Source organism: Haliaeetus albicilla, chromosome 27 (assembly GCF_947461875.1).
Source record: "Haliaeetus albicilla chromosome 27, bHalAlb1.1, whole genome shotgun sequence".
NCBI classification, from domain to species: domain Eukaryota; kingdom Metazoa; phylum Chordata; class Aves; order Accipitriformes; family Accipitridae; genus Haliaeetus; species Haliaeetus albicilla.
Genome location: NC_091509.1, coordinates 13,954,800 through 13,973,807, shown reverse-complemented (window position 1 = coordinate 13,973,807; position 19,008 = coordinate 13,954,800). Strand labels below are relative to the sequence as shown.

The 19,008-nt window shown below is 48.1% G+C and overlaps 1 protein-coding gene across 4 annotated transcripts in view; it reads left to right on the top strand.

Annotated features, from left to right (window-relative positions):
* The window catches only part of CYFIP2 (cytoplasmic FMR1 interacting protein 2), a 56,339-nt gene that overhangs the window by 11,135 nt on the left and 26,196 nt on the right, over window positions 1-19,008 (top strand). For 3 of the 4 annotated variants that reach the window (XM_069772849.1, XM_069772851.1, XM_069772850.1), the window contains exons 5-21: window positions 1,145-1,246; window positions 2,263-2,444; window positions 2,776-2,872; window positions 3,562-3,690; window positions 5,005-5,109; window positions 8,266-8,357; window positions 11,231-11,348; window positions 12,223-12,342; window positions 12,986-13,111; window positions 14,126-14,292; window positions 14,581-14,728; window positions 15,067-15,220; window positions 15,773-15,929; window positions 16,674-16,770; window positions 17,338-17,414; window positions 18,396-18,504; window positions 18,862-18,981. In XM_069772849.1, coding sequence (XP_069628950.1) covers window positions 1,145-1,246; window positions 2,263-2,444; window positions 2,776-2,872; window positions 3,562-3,690; window positions 5,005-5,109; window positions 8,266-8,357; window positions 11,231-11,348; window positions 12,223-12,342; window positions 12,986-13,111; window positions 14,126-14,292; window positions 14,581-14,728; window positions 15,067-15,220; window positions 15,773-15,929; window positions 16,674-16,770; window positions 17,338-17,414; window positions 18,396-18,504; window positions 18,862-18,981 — 2,100 coding nt within the window. The remainder of the gene's footprint in view (window positions 1-1,144; window positions 1,247-2,262; window positions 2,445-2,775; window positions 2,873-3,561; window positions 3,691-5,004; window positions 5,110-8,265; window positions 8,358-11,230; window positions 11,349-12,222; window positions 12,343-12,985; window positions 13,112-14,125; window positions 14,293-14,580; window positions 14,729-15,066; window positions 15,221-15,772; window positions 15,930-16,673; window positions 16,771-17,337; window positions 17,415-18,395; window positions 18,505-18,861; window positions 18,982-19,008) is intronic. The other variant, XM_069772852.1, reaches the window with a different exon arrangement.

Below are 19,008 nucleotides of genomic sequence, written 5' to 3'. Positions count from 1 at the left end.
GGTCCCTGCTCTCTGCCCCATCCTCCCCACCAGGGCTGCAGTCAGCACCACATGTGATGGAGGAGCAGGCAACACCACGGCAGAGGGTTCATTTATAGATTCACCAGATTTGATCTTGCAATGACCCCTGCGCTTTGCCATGGGGCACATGGCTGTGCCTGGGGGGGTCCTGTTCTCAGCCCCCCAGCCTGGGTGCTCGGTCACGTACACATCCCTGTGCTCCATCAGAGACCATGGTTTTACAGGTGAAGAACAGAGCCTACACCTAAATGTGCACCACTCCTCCCTACGGCCAGCTGCATCCTCGTGGCCATCAATATTGCCTGACTGCAGTATGAAACACCAGGGCAGGAACATTAGATTCACCACGATAGAGAGGGCAAAGCTACTTTTGCATCTTCCCACATGTCAAGCCGGCTGATTTGTCCCCTTGCACCCCATGCATCAGCTGCTGGGCTACTAAATTTGCACCAGAGCTGTCAGCCCCATCACAGCCTTGTGTCAGCAACAGCTGGAAACAAAACCAGAGGAAGACAGCAGGATCCATTGCCTTGCGCAGTTGGGGTTTTCCCTAACAGTTTGGTAGTGACTCCAAGTAACTAGAAATGAGATGGATGACAACTGAGTAAGTCCTTAAATTTAGCTTCCTAGGATTCCAATGAAGGTGGCTCACTTCATTGCTGCTAGCCACATACAAGCCCAGTGATTTTTAATGGATTGACAATAGAACCAAAATTATCCCAGCAAGGCTGTAGCAGAGCCATAGCCTGGTGCCTTATGTGTCCATGGGAGTTTGCAACACAAAGTCTTAGATAACTTTATGATATAACATTCCCATGTTGTGTAGCAAGTCCAGACTCCATGTTGCATGTGTTCTACCCCAGACAAATGCAGTAGAAGACTTTCGTTTGTCAGAGTCAGGATTGTGCCTGTTTATAATGCACAGAGAGAATTTCATATCTAAGAAATAGCCCCTTCTGCTGTAACCTATTGCATTGAGAACAAGCTCCCTCTCAGGTCCCTCCATTGTCCTTAGACAGCGACAAGATTCACTGTGAAACAAGCAGAAGATGGTGGCTGTTACAGTCCACAGCTGTGTTAGAAACTCTGATGCTGACAAGGATGATATGTCTTTGCAACGCAGGTGAAATGTAACGAACAGCCAAACCGAGTGGAGATCTATGAGAAGACAGTGGAAGTCCTGGAGCCAGAAGTCACCAAGCTTATGAAGTTCATGTATTTTCAGGTAAGTGGTCAAGGAAAGAGGCAAAAATAATTACTTTGGTGTTAACTTATCCTAAGTGGGGCTGCATTATCCTTGCCTGCCAGGCTAGCTTGGAGAGCCTCTGAGCCCCCTGATATGTCCCTTCCTTGCAGCCATCAGCAGATACCTGAGACCTGTCTAAAGGAAAACCTGTGTGTTTGTTGCTCAGCCCTGAAATCTTGTATACAAGTAGGGCTTGAGCACACCTCAGCTGCTGAAGTTCATGGGGGACCAGAGCCCCCACTATGCTAATGGGTGGCACAGACTCCTGTTTTTCTGGGGTGTTGGCTGGTGGATGTGAAGAGCTGTTTCTCCACCAGCACAGTTTGCTCTTCTGCTCTTCCCTCTGAAGCAAAGCCGGGAAGAGCTGAGGGCTGGTGGTGTGGCTGGTGCCTGGGGTGGGATGTAACCACGCAGCTGGACACCCTCCTGCTGTGCCAGCAGGAACAAGGGTGTGCTCACAGCCCCCTGAACTCGGGGGTCAGCTGGCAAAGAGCACCAAAGCTTATATTTAGCAGTTGCTACACTTGAGGCACTTGACAAAATAATACGCTTAGATCCCAACAGAGCAATGACCACATGGCAAACACAGAGCTGCTGTGGGCTCCAGGGACCTCTCCCCGTCACCGCCTGTGTTTATAACTGGCTGCAGCTGGGTTTCACCATCATTTTTAGGTTTTATGTCCTATGAGGTCTTCATGCCCCGCCTAAAAAACTGAAGTCTGATTTTGCAGAACACACTGCACTTGGGGCAGGCACAAATGGAGGGTTCGAGCCTCCTTCATCCCTCCAGCACCGAGGATGTTTGTCTACAGTGGTTTGTAATGCTGCTTCGTTTCATGGTGGCAGTGGAGAGGGACCCTGGAGACTCCATCCCCAGCAGAAAAATGCTTTGGTTAAAGGAAGGAGGTGGTGGGTGGGTGGAAGGGGTTCCCAATGGTGGTGCAATAACCATGCATGAGCCATTGCTGGGATAACCCTGTCCCGCTGTCTTCCAGCGCAAGGCTATCGAGCGGTTCTGCAGCGAGGTGAAGCGCCTGTGCCACGCTGAGCGGAGGAAGGACTTCGTCTCCGAGGCCTATCTCCTCACGCTGGGCAAGTTCATTAACATGTTTGCTGTCCTGGATGAGCTGAAGAACATGAAGTGCAGTGTCAAAAATGACCATTCTGCCTACAAAAGGTGAGAGGGGGTGAAGCAGCGGGAGCGGGGACAGGACTGTGCCTGGTCTGCAAGGGAGTGCCTGCTCTGCCCAGCAGTGAGATCAGGTGGACATCAGGAGGCTGGAGGCTGGGTTTCTGCACTGTCGTAGGCTCGCTGTGTGAGTTTAGGCAAATCTCTGAGCCCTGTTGTGTTTCAGTTCCCTCTTGGTAAAACAAGGAAAGGGTAGAGCTGTGCTGCAGGCAGATCTGAGGCTGCTGCATTGCAGCTGCAGGTCAAACAGGGAAGATGGGTGGTGAGAGTCTCACATTGGGTGAGTGATCCTTGGTGATGCTGAATTTCTCCCTTCCAGAGCTGCCCAGTTTCTGCGGAAGATGGCGGACCCCCAGTCCATCCAGGAGTCCCAGAATCTCTCCATGTTCCTGGCAAACCACAACCGCATCACACAGGCAGGTCCCTTTTCTTGAACCACCTAGCCTTTCCGTGAATAGAGGGAGGCAACGATCTTGCCAGGGCTGATAGCACTTCAGATCAGACTGTTCAGACCCAATAGTTGTTGGGTCATTGCCGCTGACTGATGGTCCTTTGGTCAGGCTGTATAATTCTAGCAATATCTCCTTCACATGGGCCATCCTGGGTGGCTTTGAAGGTCTCTATGTCAAGACAAAGATGAAGGTCTAAAAGAGCTCTTGGAGGGGGAGGTTCTGCCAGAACCTCTTCCCTGTTTTCCCCAGGAAATCCATCCAGTCCGTCTCTGCGACTGCATGGGGACTGCAGATCAGACCCCATGGCCCTCCACACTCCACAGGCTCTAGCTTCTGCTAATTAGGTAAAATATTGCACAGAGACAGGAGAGAGTCAGAAAGTCTGCTTCTGAGGCATCTTTCTTTACATCTCACTGTCTGATGTTTGGCTGTTGTGATCAGTCTGAAGGGGAGAGCTGTCCTGCAGAAGGAAGGTTGTTCCTTACAGGTGATACCATGAGATCAGTCTTCTGCAGGTAACTTAAGAAAAGCACACAGATGAAGTTTGAAGAAAACTCTTATGATTCTACTCTTAATCCTTCAAATATGTTTCTCCCCTGGTTTCTGCTGTTCCTCTGTCCATGTGGATAATGTGGCCCCTGTTGATATTTCAGTGTCTGCACCAACAACTAGAGGTTATCCCTGGCTATGAGGAATTGCTGGCTGATATTGTCAACATCTGTGTGGATTACTATGAAAACAAGATGTATCTCACTCCCAGTGAGAAACACATGCTCTTAAAGGTGAGATTTGGCTATGCTTATGGGGCTGGGCGCTTGCGTAGTTTCACTTTTGTTTTAGTAAAATGAAATTCCCTCCCAGCACAATGTTTCTCTTCATTTTCTTTATTTTCTTCCTCCCTTGGGTTTACATGCATCCCTTCTCTGCGGAGTCAGTATCCTCTGGACACAGGAGCTGCTATGAGATGGGAACGCTCTCTGCATGTAGCAGCAAAGCTGCCTTCCTCCTCTCCCTGTTTCCCTTCTGATCTCTGTTACTTTGTGTCTTCTGCTGTGATACCTCAACCCCCCATCTTCTTCCCTTTCACCTCTTCCTTTTAGCTGAACGGACAGGATGTGGCTGTTGGTCGGAGATGTCCCACCCCAGTGCTCTCTCGGGCCACTGCTGTCCTTTCTGGCCTTCTCCCATATTCCCATATAAAAACCTTCCTTCCTCTCTCCTCTGCTCTTCCCCATCTCTATCTCTATCTTTGCCCCCAATCCTTCCCAAGGTTGTCAGCAGCTCTGCCTGCCTGGGACTAAGCATATGCATGGTGGTGGTCTCCAGCTGGTGGGTGAGAGCACTGGTGGGTGCCCTGTGCTCTCCAGAGCTGGAAGGGGTTTTTCTGTTGTACATGGATGTGTGGGATCATGGGCTTGACCTGGGTAACTGTATAGGACATGCCAAAATCACCACCAACTTTGCAACCCTGAATTTTCTTCTTGATGCCCCTTCCCAGCAATAATTCCCTGCAGAAGGCAGATCCTTCCAGGTTTGGTTTCCTGACTCCAAAGAGCCCTCAAGATGAACATGCCAAAGTATCTGCTTGTTTTGTATATTTGTCCTTACTGTCAGTCAGTTATTATAGTGATTGCAGTCACTATTACCGTAAGAACTTCATTACCATGGTATGAGTCAACCATGGTTCTTTGAAGGCTAATGTGGGTAGTTTGGACATCTATAATGATTTGTACTGAATTAAAGGGGAAAAATCAATCCAGAATATTTTAAATGTTCTCATTTCTTTTCTGGGAGTAAATGTTTGCCTTTGGGTGGAGGAGACTTTTGGGTTGTTGTTATGTGGGAGAGAGGAGGAATAAATTACCAAAGTGAGCATCATGTGTTTTTGCACACAAAATGGAAGTAATCCATCATGTGTCCTCTGTCTACCATGCATATCCTTGCAGATATGTGCATGTTTTATACAGTCTTCTCATGAGTGTCGGGTGGTACAGGAGCCTGAAGTGGTCTTTCCTCATGCTAAGTGATGGAGAACTGTCCCTGACTTGTGCTGCTGACTTCACACTAATGAAACCTAGCTTTTCCATCTTCTTCAGGTGATGGGATTTGGCCTGTATCTCATGGATGGGAATGTAAGCAACATTTACAAGTTGGATGCCAAGAAGAGAATCAACCTTAGCAAAATAGACAAATTCTTCAAGGTCAGTGACTTGTCTGGGTGAGGCTAGAGTTTATTGCAGACCAATGAATTAGTGACCCGTACCATTGCACGTGCTGCCAGCAAAAAAACAAACCGCAGGAATCATTTACAGGTCCAAAAAACCCAAAGGGTTGAGAAATTATCTAGGCCAAAGGATGAGGAATGGGATTGCTGTGAACGTGCATGGGCACAGAGCTGCAGCATGGGTGAGATGCTGGCTCTCGGTGCCAGCAAGGCTGTGAATGGGTGAGCGGTGCCTGGAGCTGTCTCTACTCTGATGGCACTGGAACCAGAGAGCCAGTGGGAGCTGAGGACTCTGCGTGTCCTTGCTGGGCAGCCAGCTGCTGCCGCGGCTCTGCCTGCTTTCTGCCGAGGGGCAAAGGATGGGGACGGAGCATGGGCTATCTGTTTTGCGGACGAGGGAAGGGTGTGCCAGACTGACATCGCTTCTGTCTCTTTGCACCTTTCTGAGGCGGGTTTGCAGTCCCCTGAGGAGCACCGTGATTTCAGGCCACCAGCAAACCTGGCTGGTTTGCTGAGGTCTGTGCAGGTGAGGGTTGCACTCCTCTTTCCCTCAGCGAGCTGCTGAGCTGAGGGACAGGGGACACAGCTGGCCAGCCAACGTGTGATCTGGCAGTCCTATTTTGTGTATGAACTGTGCTACCTGTAGGACAGAAAAAGCTTCCTGGGGAGCTTGTGTCGGCTGGGACTGGGAGGTGTTCAGCGAGTTCCTCAAAAGGCTCACCCAGTGGTTTGATGAACCATTTTTGTCTTCTCTGAGATTCGGGTTTTGGGTAAAGGCCTGCGAGAACTGGATGCTCCCAAGTGACAGGGTGGGAAGCAGCCGTGCAGCCTCCTTCTTCCCACACACGTGTGCAGCTGAGTCCAGCCACAGGCTAGTCCACAGCTGGAGGCCAGGCTGCATTGCCCCGGGGCCACTCAGCACAAGAAAGGTTTGGGATAACCCTGTTGCTTCCCCCCAAAATCTGGTGTGTGTTAGCCACCAGCCACCAGTGGCAGATGGGGAGGGGGGCTGAGACCCTGCACAGCACCGCCTGCAGCGTTTGCAGGGGAAAATGATGCCTCCTGTCCATCACTTCTGCGCACAGGCTGGGTCTAGAAGGCATTTTAGGTTTGGGGCAGGTCAGCTCTAGGAGGCATGGTGGGATCTGGCAATGGACAAATGTATTGACAGCAAAGAATAACAGTATAGCAGAAGGATAGTGGAATAACTTCCCAGATGGAGCAATTAGTTTTCTTTTAGACCTACTGAGCGTGAGCAGTCCTTCCAGAGTTCTTTTGCCTCCGCTGTATTAATCTTTCTTCTGAGATTGAAAGATTAGGTTTTGTTACCAACGTGCGCTCCACATCAGGGAAAATGAGAAGATGATGATTTTGGGGGGGCCACAGAGCACTTCTTCCCCATCACTCTTTCAGCAGAGCGGATTCTTCCTGCCGCTTTACCCAGAGAGCTGCTGAGGAGCCTGAAAGAAGAGGTCGGCTGTGGTGACAGGGTAGAGGATGCCTCCCTGCTTATTGCCCCAGCTTGCAGTTTATAGATGATGTGCTGAGTCTGTGCAAGGGGAGGGAACAGGCGAGCCCAGATAACTGGTTTCCTGAAAGGTTGGTGTACCAGCTGCTGCATCCTCACCCTGAGAGAGTGGGGACCTATTTACCCCAATTTGCATCATCTCCTGGAGACAGCCCTGAGAGCAGGGCTGAAATGCCCACATAGGGTACTATGGACAGACTCCATAGTCTCACGGGCAGGGCGATAATGAGGTGTTTGAATACCCTCCAGTCGCTGGGGAGAATGCTGAGGACTGCAGCTCTGCAAACGTGATTTATCCTGCCATTCCTCAGAGTCTTCTGAGTTTTCCCTGGTTCAGCACTAATTCAACTGAATCTCAGTTTAAATCAAGCCCTCAGTGTAATCTGTAGAGTTTGGTCATCTTGGTGCATTCAAACAAATTTGCTGTTCGTTGCAAAGTGCTGTGGGCCATCAGAGAATCAGGTAAAATATCTTCCGTTGCATGGAATAACTTTCTCCTTTCCAGCTTTTTTTTCATTTGCTCTTCTCCATCTGCTGTGGTCTCACCTAATCAGTTAAGTACCACTCCAGACTATCAGATCTCAATAAGAAAAGGCCAACTACTCCTCTTACTACATCTGCTTATTGCCTTCTGATTAAATTTCTAGCGGATTGACCAGGAATTTGAGTAGTGAAAATGAACTATCCCTTCATTTAAACCTTTTGTGAAAGCGCCACTGGGAATCCCTGATGACAGCATTACAGATCCTCCGCACAAGTCAGCCTGAGAAGAGAAGCATGTGATAATAGGATAGGGAATTTGGCACCATCTTCTCTGAATTTTGGGGCAAGGCTTTTGTAGCTGGGTGAATTTGAAGCTTTGTATTTTATTGAAGAAATGTGGGTAGCCCTTGGTGAATTTTGTTTGCAACTGAAAGCTTAGTGAAGCAGGGACCTGTCTGAGTTTGAGGTACGTTCAGCGCACTTTGAATTTATTTCCCATCCAAATCCTCCTGAGACATAAAGGGTGAGCAAAGCCATGTTATATTGCCTGTGTCTTTCTCTTTGTGGAGAAGTTTTAAGACACATCACAAGTAGCCGCAGTGCCAAAGTACAGTCTGAGTCCCTGGGGAAAGATGCCACATCGCTGGGAATCCAGGCAGCAAAGCAGCCTACAGCTCCCCTCTGAAGGGAGCTGCAGCATCTTGCTGCCACAATACCAACGTGCTGGCTTTTCATCCCTCTGTTCTCTTGGAGGATTATGGTGGGAGTCAATAAGCCCTGCTCAGGGATATGGTTCTCTCTTTTTGTTGTAAAAAGAGCCTCTCCTCTGTCTGGGTACAGCACTGAACCGTTCTGGCCATAACCAGCCTGGTATCGGCGAGGCCAGGGCTCCAGAGCACTCGCAGGGGGCAATTTTCCTGGCACAAAAAGCCTTGTGATCATTTTCGGTCGCTTCCTAGGTGTGAAATGACCCTGGGTCCAGGTTTGCACCTTGGTTTTAACAGCCTGACACTTTCCATAGCTTCAGAGACGCAGGATGCCATTTCGTAGTCCCTTGTGTTGCGCTGGGGCCACGATCTCTCTCTCCACCGTATTTCAACCATCTTTTGTTTTCTTTTCCAGCAGCTGCAGGTGGTTCCTTTATTCGGCGATATGCAGATAGAACTGGCCAGATACATTAAGACCAGTGCTCACTATGAGGAGAACAAATCCAAGTGAGTGCCTGCCATAATGTCTCTTGGCTTCTGTGTGTGTCCCGAAAGCCGTGGGAGCTGCAACTCTCCGGCGTGCGTGAGCTCTGTGCACGGGTACCCGTGTGTGTCCCTGTGAGGTGTGAGTCCCAGCGTGCCAGCTCTGTGTGCACGTGTTTACCTCCCTGTCCCCGCATGGGAAGATACGTCCTCGCCGGCCCCCGAGCGTGTGCGTGGGCAGCCAGCTCCGAACCTACGTGTCACCGTGCCCCCCTGCGTGCAGGCAGGGGAGCGGGCATGCCTGTACATCTGCTCCCGCCGGCAAGGTCTGGGAGGGGGCTCGGTGGCTGGCAGCAAGGCAGGGGGGAAGGAAAGGCGGCTGGCGCGGTTCGGGGCAGCCGCTGAGTGCGTGCGAGGTGTGCGCGCCCGGAGGTGTGTGAGTGCGAGCAGCGTGTCCCTGCTCTGGAGAGATTTTAATCCACAGTTTTCAGCTCAGGGACAAAATCCTCCAGAGCATGAACACCGCGGTGGATCCCTTTGCAGTAGCTAGGGCGTCTCCTCTAGCTCAGGCTGGTTTCGTGAAGAAGGGCAGCGGGAATGAGGGTTGAACCGGGGGCTCAGATGCGCTGGAAATGAATGAATGTTGTGGGAGAAGGCCAGAAATGGAGTCGTCATGAGAGAGCTCAAGAGCGGCGTGCTGGTGTAAAGCACTGCTTCCCAGCCTGGGTTCACAGGCAGTTTGCTGCTCCCGTCAGATGAATTTGCAAGACGTTGTCTCAGATCACACCAGGTGTGTGCGAGGCCCCACTTGTCTTTGTAGCTTTGCATCGTGCTCAGTTATTGCTAGAAGAATCGGTGTTAGGTTTGGATATCCTTGGAATGGCGTTTGCAACCACACATAAGCAAAGCCCGTCTGAGCTGTGTCAGGCTGTAACGGCTGATGGCAGCCCAGCTTTCACCAGTGAGTAGCCTTTCACCTGTGGGACCATATCGCGTGGAAGTCAGATTTCTCCGGCATCTGCAAGAAGCAGCCTAGCCGAGCTGTATCTTCAGCAGGACAGGAACTAACTAACCTGCAGCGTCATCTCTCCACTTCTGTTTGCTCGTCCCCTTCCACCCCAGAGGGTCCAGGTTTTCTGCCCGCCACATGGCTCACCCAGGAACGGCCCTCCCCAAGGCTGGTTGAAAAGTGCCGATTAATTATTCATGAGAAATTTGGCAAAACTTCCTGAGCGAAAGGTTTTCGATTAAAATTTTTAAAAAATGAAAAAAAAATCTACAAAATGTAATTTAAAGGATGTTTTTGAAAACTCAATTTAAAAGGGAAAAATTGTCTAAAAATTTGCACCTTTTTATCCCAAATCATTCAGAAAGCACATTTCAACGAAACATGTGTCAGCTGCATTCATTTTCTCATCTCAAAACCAAGGTAGCTCGTGGGCTGTTTACCTGTGCACAATTTTAATGTCTGTCTTGAAATCTGTCTTACCAGGTCTGTGTGCCGTACCTTACTAACCAATGTTTCTTCCTCACTCGCTTGCCTTCCCAGCAAATTGCATGGGACTACCGACACTAACTCTGCCAAGGTGGTTCCATATAATCCCCGTTTCTTACTAATATTGTTTTTGTCACTTTCTTTCCCTCCTTGTCTCCATGAAAGTGGAATTAATTGGTGTTTTTCCTGCATGGCGCTTTGTTTCTGCACTGTGGACTAGGTTGTGTGTGGCAGGGAGGGCTGGTGCAGCCCTGGCCATTCCTGCTAACCTGCCGATTGTCCGGTGGGGAGCACAGGACATTGGAACGGGTAAGAGTCGAGTGATGGGACTTTGGGAGGATGGATTTCACAAGGGATGACATGGTCCAGCACTTCCACGACCTTCCACCACCACAAATATTGGCAGCAGGTGCCTCACAGTTAACTGTAGGAATATGTCTTCATGTCTATGTCCGTATCAGAGGTTTCTCGCCTTCCTTTTGTACAGCCAATCTAGATTGGAAAAGATGACTATCTGTCTTAAGACAGACAATTATTTAGGGGGGAAAAAAACAAGATCTGAACATTTACATTGTGGTGACAGACAGAGACATGAGAGTCTCACTGACAGACATCTGCTTGCACAAAGCATTTTGGCGGAGCCATACTGGTTCTATGTCTGTGGCTGATACAGAATGGGGAAAAGGAGATGTTAAATTAAATAGAGCTGATTTGCACCATTTCTTCATATGACTGTGCCTTTGGAAGGAGAGTGCTGCCTTCTTTTAGGACATCATTACACTGTTACATGGTACCTGTGGGTCAATGCAAATGAAAATCTAGTTCATTTAATCATATTCTGCTCGTCGTTTATACTCAGGGTTGTTCACTGAGCTGTCAGTGTGAGCCAGAACCAAAAACAGGGTGGAAGGGTTATTGCTGGCCCCTTGCAGAGTCTTTCCTCACAGGAGGAGGCAGCATGACCCAGCCATTTCAGACCTGGAGGGATAACCTCTAAGGGGATGATTAACCTCAGGTTTAGCAGAAAGGATGCAAATGATGCCGGGTCTTTGCAGTTCATCCTTCCCTGAAAGCTTGTCCAATGGTGGCCTGGGAAATAGCCATCTCTGCCCATGGGGGCAGGTGAGCCCAACACAGAGAGCAGCCTTCAGGGTGGATGGAGCAGAGATGTTTGGGCTGAATGGTGAGGCAAGTGTCCCCATCGTGATGTGTGAGACCACCTCTGGAAGACCCCATGCACCAGGAGACATGAGAGAGACAACAGAGGCTGACAACTGCCCTGGAGGTGGCATGTCTTGAGCATGTTGAAATGAAGAGAGCAGTTGAGCACAAGGCTTTGTCCCTGGGGGTGTCTGAGTGGAGCCCCATGTCCTGTCCTTGAAACCCTTGCTTTTTTGCCCAGGTGGACGTGCACTCAGAGCAGCATAAGTCCCCAGTACAACATCTGTGAGCAGATGGTCCAGATCCGAGACGACCACATCCGCTTCATCTCAGAGCTCGCTCGCTACAGCAACAGCGAGGTAAGCTCAGCGGGTAGTCGCCGTAATCAGGCTCGTTAGACAGACGAGGCTGGGAGAGGACAAGCATGGCAGGAGTATGGTCTGCCAAGGACGTACAGTGAGGAGGGAACAAGGGAACAGGTGGAACAAACCACTTATCAATCCAGCAATAAAAAGCAAGTTATGAAAGGCCCCTGCAGGTGCAAAATCACGTGCACCCGAAGATCCACTGCAACAGCTTCTGCTCTTTGGCCACAGCTTCTTTAAAATAAGAAGCATCAAAAATTTTGCAACTAAATGTTCGTTATTAGCCCGGTGGCAGAACACCCATGACTTGCAAATGGGTCTTTTCTATTACACAGAGCTATTGGTCAGGGCTTTGAGGAATGTTCACGAGGGCATCTCTGTTCTTTCATTACTGAATGTCAGCGCCCTCTCTGATGCCATTGTGACTGTTTTCTGCAAATGTGTGATCTTTATTCATCAGTGTTAGTTTAATGAATTGTTAGCATTCTCAGCCCTTTTTGGCATTTGTAAGTGCTTATTTGAACTTTAAATCAGTGAAGGACTCTCAAGGATTTCAGTAGTATTAGACCATCGAAAAGGAATGGGAAAGTGGAATGAAAACAGTCAGTTATTTGCTCTGAGGTGACAGGTCAGACTCATTTTTCTGTAGGAAATAAATGGACTGCTTGGGTAAAAAGAGCCTTGCCAAGTTATACCCCTTTTCCTGAGGGACAGTACATGCACTGCTCAATTTTTGCTTGATCGTAAGGTCACAAGGAATTCATTCCAGCTGGAATTTGAGAGAGAGACTTGTGACTGCTGTTTGGCTCAGTGAAGCCTCTGCAGCAAGTTCCTGAGTCCAGCCCTGACGTGATGTGATGTTCTCCAGGTGGTCACTGGCTCAGGACTGGACAGCCAGAAATCAGATGAAGAGTACAGGGAGCTCTTTGATCTCGCTTTACGGGGACTGCAGCTGCTGTCCAAGTGGAGTGCCCACGTCATGGAAGTGGTGAGTGGATCCATGGAAGCGGTAATTGTGTAATGTCCTCCTCTTTCCAGGTGAGCGTGAACATTTTAACATGGCATGTAACAAAGGCTCTAGAAAGGTGAGCTTGCTTTCATGCCACCTAACTTTAAGCCATTAACAAACACACTAAGATTGGGTAGCTAATGACCCTGAATACCCTCTGTGCCAAATGGAGAAAGAGAGCTTGATCATCTCACCCTGGACCTGAACTGCCCTTTGCAGATGTCCCCACCAATGTTAGAGGGGGGACTGGGTGACTATTTTCCTAGCCTGAACATCTCGGTTAAGTACTGAAAGCTCTTTGGGATGAGTCTGGGTCTTGAGCAACTGAAACTAATTCAAATTATGATGGAAATTCTTAATTTGGAAAATTTCGACCACATCTCAACACAAGTCCGTGGATGTCAAAAGCCCAATATGACTGGCAACCTCCCAGATAAACAAAAACAATATTCAGTACGGTGATAATAAAGCCAGGAAGAAGCACAAATTCTGCTCCCAAAGGAATGTCAAACAACTTTAGTAATGTCTAGGGAGCATTTTCCTGGCATAGGGCCCTCTTCAGTCTTTCCAGCCTGGCTTCTTACTCATTGCAGTGTTGACAGTGTCTCTTTCCATCTTCTAGTACTCTTGGAAGCTGGTTCATCCCACAGATAAATTCTGTAACAAGGATTGCCCAGGAACAGCAGAAGAATATGAGAGAGCCACCCGGTACAACTACACCAGTGAAGAGAAGTTTGCCTTTGTGGAGGTGGGTGCCAACTGCACAAGAGTAGGAACTAGCCAAGGCTGTTTTCCTGTCCCATGTTCCTCAGGCCAGGGGAAGAGGAGGGAAGGGCATCTCACCATACTTAGCCAGTTCCTCATCCCTGTGGCCCACGTTAAGGGATTAACAGTTCCCACATCCTTGTGGCCCTTAATTTGCCCAGAACTAAGGGGCAAATTAAGTTCTTAGGGAATCCTGCTGGGATAGAAACACTGCACCAATGCATGACGAGAGCAATTCTCCTCTCTTTTTCCTGATCCTGCTCTTCTTATGCTGTGTTTGTGTGCTGGAGAAACACAGAGGTGAATCCTTATGTTTTCTTAATATTGCTGTATTAAGCCTCTCCTGACCTGAAAAGGGGGTTCAGGGCTCCTGAAAAGAAAAAAAAAGGTGTGGGCTTGCAGAGCAGTGTAATCTGAAGCAAGATCAGGAGCTACATTCAAGCGCTGTGCAAACACAAGAGATCCTCAGCCAGTCCCCGTGACCCATCAACCGTCAGTCCAGCTGTCTGTGGACTGTGGCTGTGGGAGGCCGAGGCCCCCACACCTTCATCTTGCCTTACACAGTCCAAGGTGTTTGAATATTGCCTTCATTTTTGTGGCTCACTCCCTCCTGAGAATTGTCACTGTACCCTTGTCCAAAGAAGACTGTGCCCTACGGTGGATGCAGGTCTGTGCAAGCCACGGAGCTGCACCCGCGTGTGGACCTTGTGCAATTTCCTGGGATTGTGTGTTATTAAAGATATCAAGAGATCAGGAGTGGAAACAGAGCCTGCCTAGGGACAGGGGCCATTTGCAAGAAACTAGTGGTGTAAATGCTCTCCTTGGCTGCCTTTGATCTGTGAAGCAGCTACCATCAAAAAAATTAGCCACCTAATTACTGGGCCTAAGTTACTTGAGTAGAATTAATTTAGTCCCAAATTCTCTTAGTGTTGGATTTATGGACCTCTTCATACAATGGAAAAATAGAAAATACATCTGGTTTTCATTTTTGCTTCAGGTAATTGCCATGATCAAAGGTCTGCAAGTGCTGATGGGCCGGATGGAGAGTGTCTTTAACCAAGCCATCCGCAACACTATCTATGCAGCCCTGCAGGACTTTGCCCAGGTGACTCTGCGAGAGCCGCTCAGGCAGGCGGTCAGGAAGAAGAAGAACGTTCTGATCAGGTCAGTCTGTTCTTCTTGAATGTAATGCAAAGCCCACGTAATTATTTGTGTAACACATTTGTACTATATAAGCATGTGGCCCTGCATACACCTCAGGGTATACAACCAGCCAACGTACCTTGGCCAGCAGTTCTTTGCAAGGTAACTTTTGGGCATGACTACCCCAATAACGACAGTGTATGTCCCCACCTCAGATTCTTTTCCTCCCATACATGCACAGCAGTGAGTATTTTCATCCTGAAGTAGAATCAAGCTTAAGCACTACTTTCCCTTTCTCACCCACTCCAGTGTCCTTCAGGCAATTCGGAAGACGATCTGTGACTGGGAGGGAGGTCGAGAACCTCCAAATGATCCTTGCCTGAGAGGTGAGAAGGATCCTAAAGGTGGATTTGATATTAAAGTCCCACGACGAGCAGTAGGACCATCAAGTACACAGGTATGTAAATGTCCATCTCCTGTGTAGGGAATTAATGGTCTTACAGCCACGTAGGACTCTCCTGCCATGTGGATTAGCAGCGGTTTCCATGGTCTGTTCCACAAAGTCTTCACGCTGTTGTGTGTTAAAAGCTGCTTTGGTGTCTAATTTGTTGTATAGTTCCCAAAACCTCCTTTTTTAGGGGTGTAATTATTTCTAGCTCAGAAAGATAGTGGCTTATGGGTGCAGAGAGTAGTAGCCACCTGGGAGAAGTGTTATTTTTTGTTGCAGAGCACCATGGCTGTGTGTGGTGGTGTCTCACTGGAGAGTGGTAACTGTGTGTCAACTTTCTTCCAAAGCTTTATATGGTGCGGACCATGCTGGAGTCCCTCATAGCAGACAAGAGCGGCTCAAAGAAGACTCTGAGGAGCAGCTTGGATGGGCCGATAGTCTTGGCCATTGAGGAGTTCCACAAGCAGTCCTTCTTCTTCACCCACCTTCTCAACATCAGTGGTGAGGTTATGGCAGGGGGAGGCTTGAATCCAACTCTTGCATGCTCAGAAAGGCAAAGGTAGATCAGCTTTGTTCCTCATTGACCCATACAGAAGATTTTCCTTGATTTTTCCCAGATGTCCTACTTCTGCCTGATTCAGGCGTGTTGCTAGGTAGTAATCATTATGTGAACAGGAGTGAGTCAGCAACAGCAAGTAGCCACAGGTGGTAATTTATTTTCTAGGACTGGAGTTTTCTTTCTGTCCCAGACAAACTTCTGAGCCACTGGGCACAAATGAAATCTTCCTGAGTAACTCTGAGCCATTGAAATGTTCTCCCTGGAGCTCCAGAGCAAAAGGAATGATCCCTTCTTTCTTCTTCCATTACAAAGTGCTCAGACAGCATGGACATGGTCTGGATTTAAAAACAGAGACATCCTAGAAAAATGTTCCATACCCAAAACCAGTCCAATATGAGGCTGCAGCAGCTGCCTCTCATGCACTTCCCTCGCTGCCTTCCCCGTGGGGGTAACACAGGTGTCCTCCCACCGGGGGGATCTCCTCTGCATTTCAGAAGCGCTGCAGCAGTGCTGTGACCTGTCCCAGCTCTGGTTTCGAGAGTTCTTCCTGGAGCTGACCATGGGCCGCCGCATCCAGTTCCCCATCGAAATGTCCATGCCCTGGATCCTCACGGACCATATTCTGGAAACCAAAGAACCCTCCATGATGGAGTAAGAGTTGATGAGCTGTGTTGGGACCGTGCATGTGCTGGGGCTTGGGATTTTGTTGTGGAGTAGGGTAGGCTGGTGATGAACAGTCTTTTTGACCTGGGAGGGAAAATAGATGTTTCTTGACTTGCTGTCACATGAATGTGTACTGTATGAATACCTCCTTAGCAGACGCACACGGGCGGCTTCCTGGCACTGGCACTTTTGCATCATAAACCAGCAGTTGGCACCTGCTTTATTCGGATGTGGGCACAACTTGGTGGTACCATCATCTGCATGCAGCAGTCAGACAGCATGTGCAACCAAAGGGATGTGGGCCCTGGCTAAGGCACCTAAACACTTTTTTTTTTTATATACATGATAAACGATGAGAGGAATTGCTGTTCTGAAAGTATAATTATGTTCATAATATCTTCCTCATTAGGAAAATTTTGTTTTCCATTTTATGGCCATTGTCAAAGCACTCTGTGGAGTGAGGGCAGGATGAAAGCTTTTTTAAGGGCAGAGGAGAAGCAAGCGCTGATTGAACAATTCACAGTTAGCTCAAATCCAGATCTGTTCTAGCTGCTTCCAGCAGGACACAAGGAGCGAGAAGGAGTGTTTGGGGGGCTGGAGTGAATGGAGGTGATAGGATTGAAGTCAGAGAAAAGTCATTTTTTGCACCGAGCAGGGCACATGCAATGGCTGCCATTTATGCTGATATGATCTAAAGTTAATTTAAGACATGATCTGTCTTCTTGCCCTCAGGTACGTACTGTACCCCTTGGACCTCTATAATGACAGTGCATACTATGCCTTGACCAAGTTCAAAAAGCAGTTCCTATATGATGAAATTGAAGCTGAAGTAAGTTCTCTTCATCTTTATTGTATGGAATGAGCTCACTGGGGTCACATTGCCCTGTTTGACAGCCCCACCCAGCAGTTCAGTAAATGTTATAGGCATCTCCTGAAAAAAAATATCCATCAGACTGAGAAGTTTTCAAAAGATCAAAATTTCCAGAGAGGTTACAGGCTCTGCTGATTAAGGGCTTCAGCTCAGCTGTACCAATGGGGAACAGTGGAAGCCAAAGGCTGTCAAACACTGGAGGCAAGGAAGGGGCTGTCTGATGGGCAGAGGGTTATGGGACATCAAAGGAAAATGAGAAACCGGAGATCCCTGAGAGGGAAGGATGATTGAGGATGGGGGACCAGGACCTGTAAGAACATGCAGAAACTATAAGAGAGAAACGTAACTGCAATTTTCTGCTTACCTTCAGCATGTGAGAACTGCAGTATGTTTTTTAGATAGTGTGGCATACATGTACGTATTAAATTAGAGCTCTGTGTTGAGTTGTATTGATCTTGCATGCGTAGGAGGAAGTTGCTCTGTGCTGCTGACACCCTCATGATGTCTTTGTTTTTTCTCCCCCAGGTGAATTTGTGCTTTGATCAATTTGTGTACAAGCTGGCAGATCAGATCTTTGCCTATTATAAAGCAATGGCTGGCAGGTAGGAGAACCTGACTCCTGATGATGAGTGATGATATCACTGCATCCAAATTGCTGTTAACCAAAAAGTTCCCCTCAGGGAGTAGCTGCTGCAGGTAGACATAACAAAATAGATCATCCCTGTCCCACAGAGCTGGCTGTCCATGTCAGACCAGTGTAGATGGGGAAAATGAATTAATGGTGGCAAGGAGACATGGCTATAAGTGAAAAAATAATAATTGGCATCCTAAGTAGCTGTCTGAGTACAATTTGTGAGAGCAGCAGAAAAGCAAACCGAGACTATTGAAGACATGTCCTTGCTTGACTTCTGTTTGTGTACCAGGCAGATAAGGAGTGGAAGTCTCCCATCTCTAAGAAACAGGAACATGAACTTGTCCTCACCCTCGTAAAGCAGCAGGACTTGTAATGGCCAGAAGGGTACTCAGTATCTTAGGTCACACATCAGACCAGCTGACCGTAGACTTCTGCAGAATTGCTTGCTCCCTTGTGAGGAGATAGGCTCTTTGTGACATTTCTTTCTAATCATTTAAAGAACATGGATGAACTCCAGTGAGAGTCCTCCTCCCATGGCCCCAAAGGCGAACCAAGTCTTTGGTGTAACTCTGCAAAGAGTTTTGTCTCTAGATCACATTTGGCCTTAGAGAAGGAGAGCAATCACCATCACCAACCAAATATTCCCACAGCAGATCTTCAAGGAGGGAGCACACCAGTACCTGGCACTAGTGATAACTTTCAGCACAGTCTTTTGTCTTCTGGAATGTTTTAGCCATAAAAGCCAAGAATGACAGACAACAGCATGGCAGTCCCCAGATAACAACCACTGCTCTGTAATTTAGTAGTGAAATCAGAGTTATTAGTGTGTGGAAATTTCTTGGCATTCAGAGCATGATGAAAGGAAGGATGAAAACAACTCTGGAAAAAATCCAGAGAGGAGATGATAGTGTATGTTTCTTTTTTTCCTGACACTGCTTCCCTTTTTCAGTGTTTTATTGGACAAGCGTTTCCGGGCTGAATGTAAGAATTATGGGGTGATTATTCCATACCCACCATCCAACCGCTATGAAACACTGCTCAAGCAGAGGCATGTCCAGGTACAGTGCAAGCAGTAGACTCCAGTACTCATAACTCTTGGTCTATTATCCTTTCGTTGGTGGCTGACATCCTAGTGCTGGGCTCAGTCAAGGTCAGTGCTGGAATGAGAAGGGTTGAACCTGTTTCTGACACTCTGCACTCAGGGCATGGGGCCCAAGGGGAAAATGAGTTATGTTCCACATTTCCCTCCTTCCCTCTTAAGTAATGGTAAAGTCAGCCAAGGTGTTTGCATCACCACTTTCACATTAAGCAGACTTGGATACTTGGTTTTAATTTGTGTCTGTTAAAAAAAAAAAAAAAAAAGTACCTTTTCTCCACCTGTATATAGCATGCAAATATTTTTCTTCTTTTCCCAGTTGCTGGGTAGATCAATTGACCTGAACAGGCTCATTACCCAGCGTATCTCAGCAGCGATGTACAAATCGTTAGACCAGGCCATTAGCCGCTTTGAGAGTGAGGACCTGACATCCATAGTGGTAAGAACTGTTACTGACTGAGAGTAT